The 423-nt window shown below is 67.1% G+C and overlaps 1 protein-coding gene across 11 annotated transcripts in view; it reads left to right on the top strand.

Annotated features, from left to right (window-relative positions):
* MROH7 (maestro heat like repeat family member 7) overlaps positions 1–423 on the top strand; it is a 59,392-nt gene that overhangs the window by 29,292 nt on the left and 29,677 nt on the right. For all 11 annotated transcript variants that reach the window (XM_027770890.1, XM_027770892.1, XM_014586903.1 and 8 more), the window contains one exon: positions 57–107. In XM_027770890.1, the coding sequence (XP_027626691.1) occupies positions 57–107 (51 nt within the window). The remainder of the gene's footprint in view (positions 1–56; positions 108–423) is intronic.

The raw sequence follows: 423 nt of genomic DNA, 5'->3' as shown, positions 1-423 counted from the left end.
GCGGCGCGGAGGCTCGCGGGAAGGAGTCCGGGGAGATGATGCAGCTGGCCTCGGAGGTCACGCTCAGCTCAGTGCTGGAGTGGTACCGCCACAGGGCGCTGGAGGTGGTAAGGCCTGGGGGCGGGGGCTGTCACCGAACTGCTCATCTCTCTGAACAGCCTGCCCCAAGGGGGCAGGGTGGGGGGCGTGAACCCCGTAAGCAGTGGGGCAAGGCACAGGTGGTAGTGGCTGAATTCTAAGTGCTGGCTCCCGACAGAGCTCAATGGCCAGGCTGGGGGGCCCTGGGGGCAGTGAGGAGAAACTGGCTCGCTCCTGGGGGAGGAGGAGGCCCCTGCAGCCTCTCTCTCCCCTCCTCCCTCCTTTCGGCCCTCTCCCAGCTCTCTATCCTGAAACTGCCCCTCCCTGACCCACCCCTCGTCTGCC

This window comes from Tupaia chinensis, unplaced genomic scaffold (genome assembly GCF_000334495.1).
Source record: "Tupaia chinensis unplaced genomic scaffold, TupChi_1.0 Scaffold000165_2, whole genome shotgun sequence".
NCBI classification, from domain to species: Eukaryota; Metazoa; Chordata; class Mammalia; order Scandentia; family Tupaiidae; genus Tupaia; species Tupaia belangeri.
This window is presented reverse-complemented; position numbering and strand designations above follow the sequence as displayed.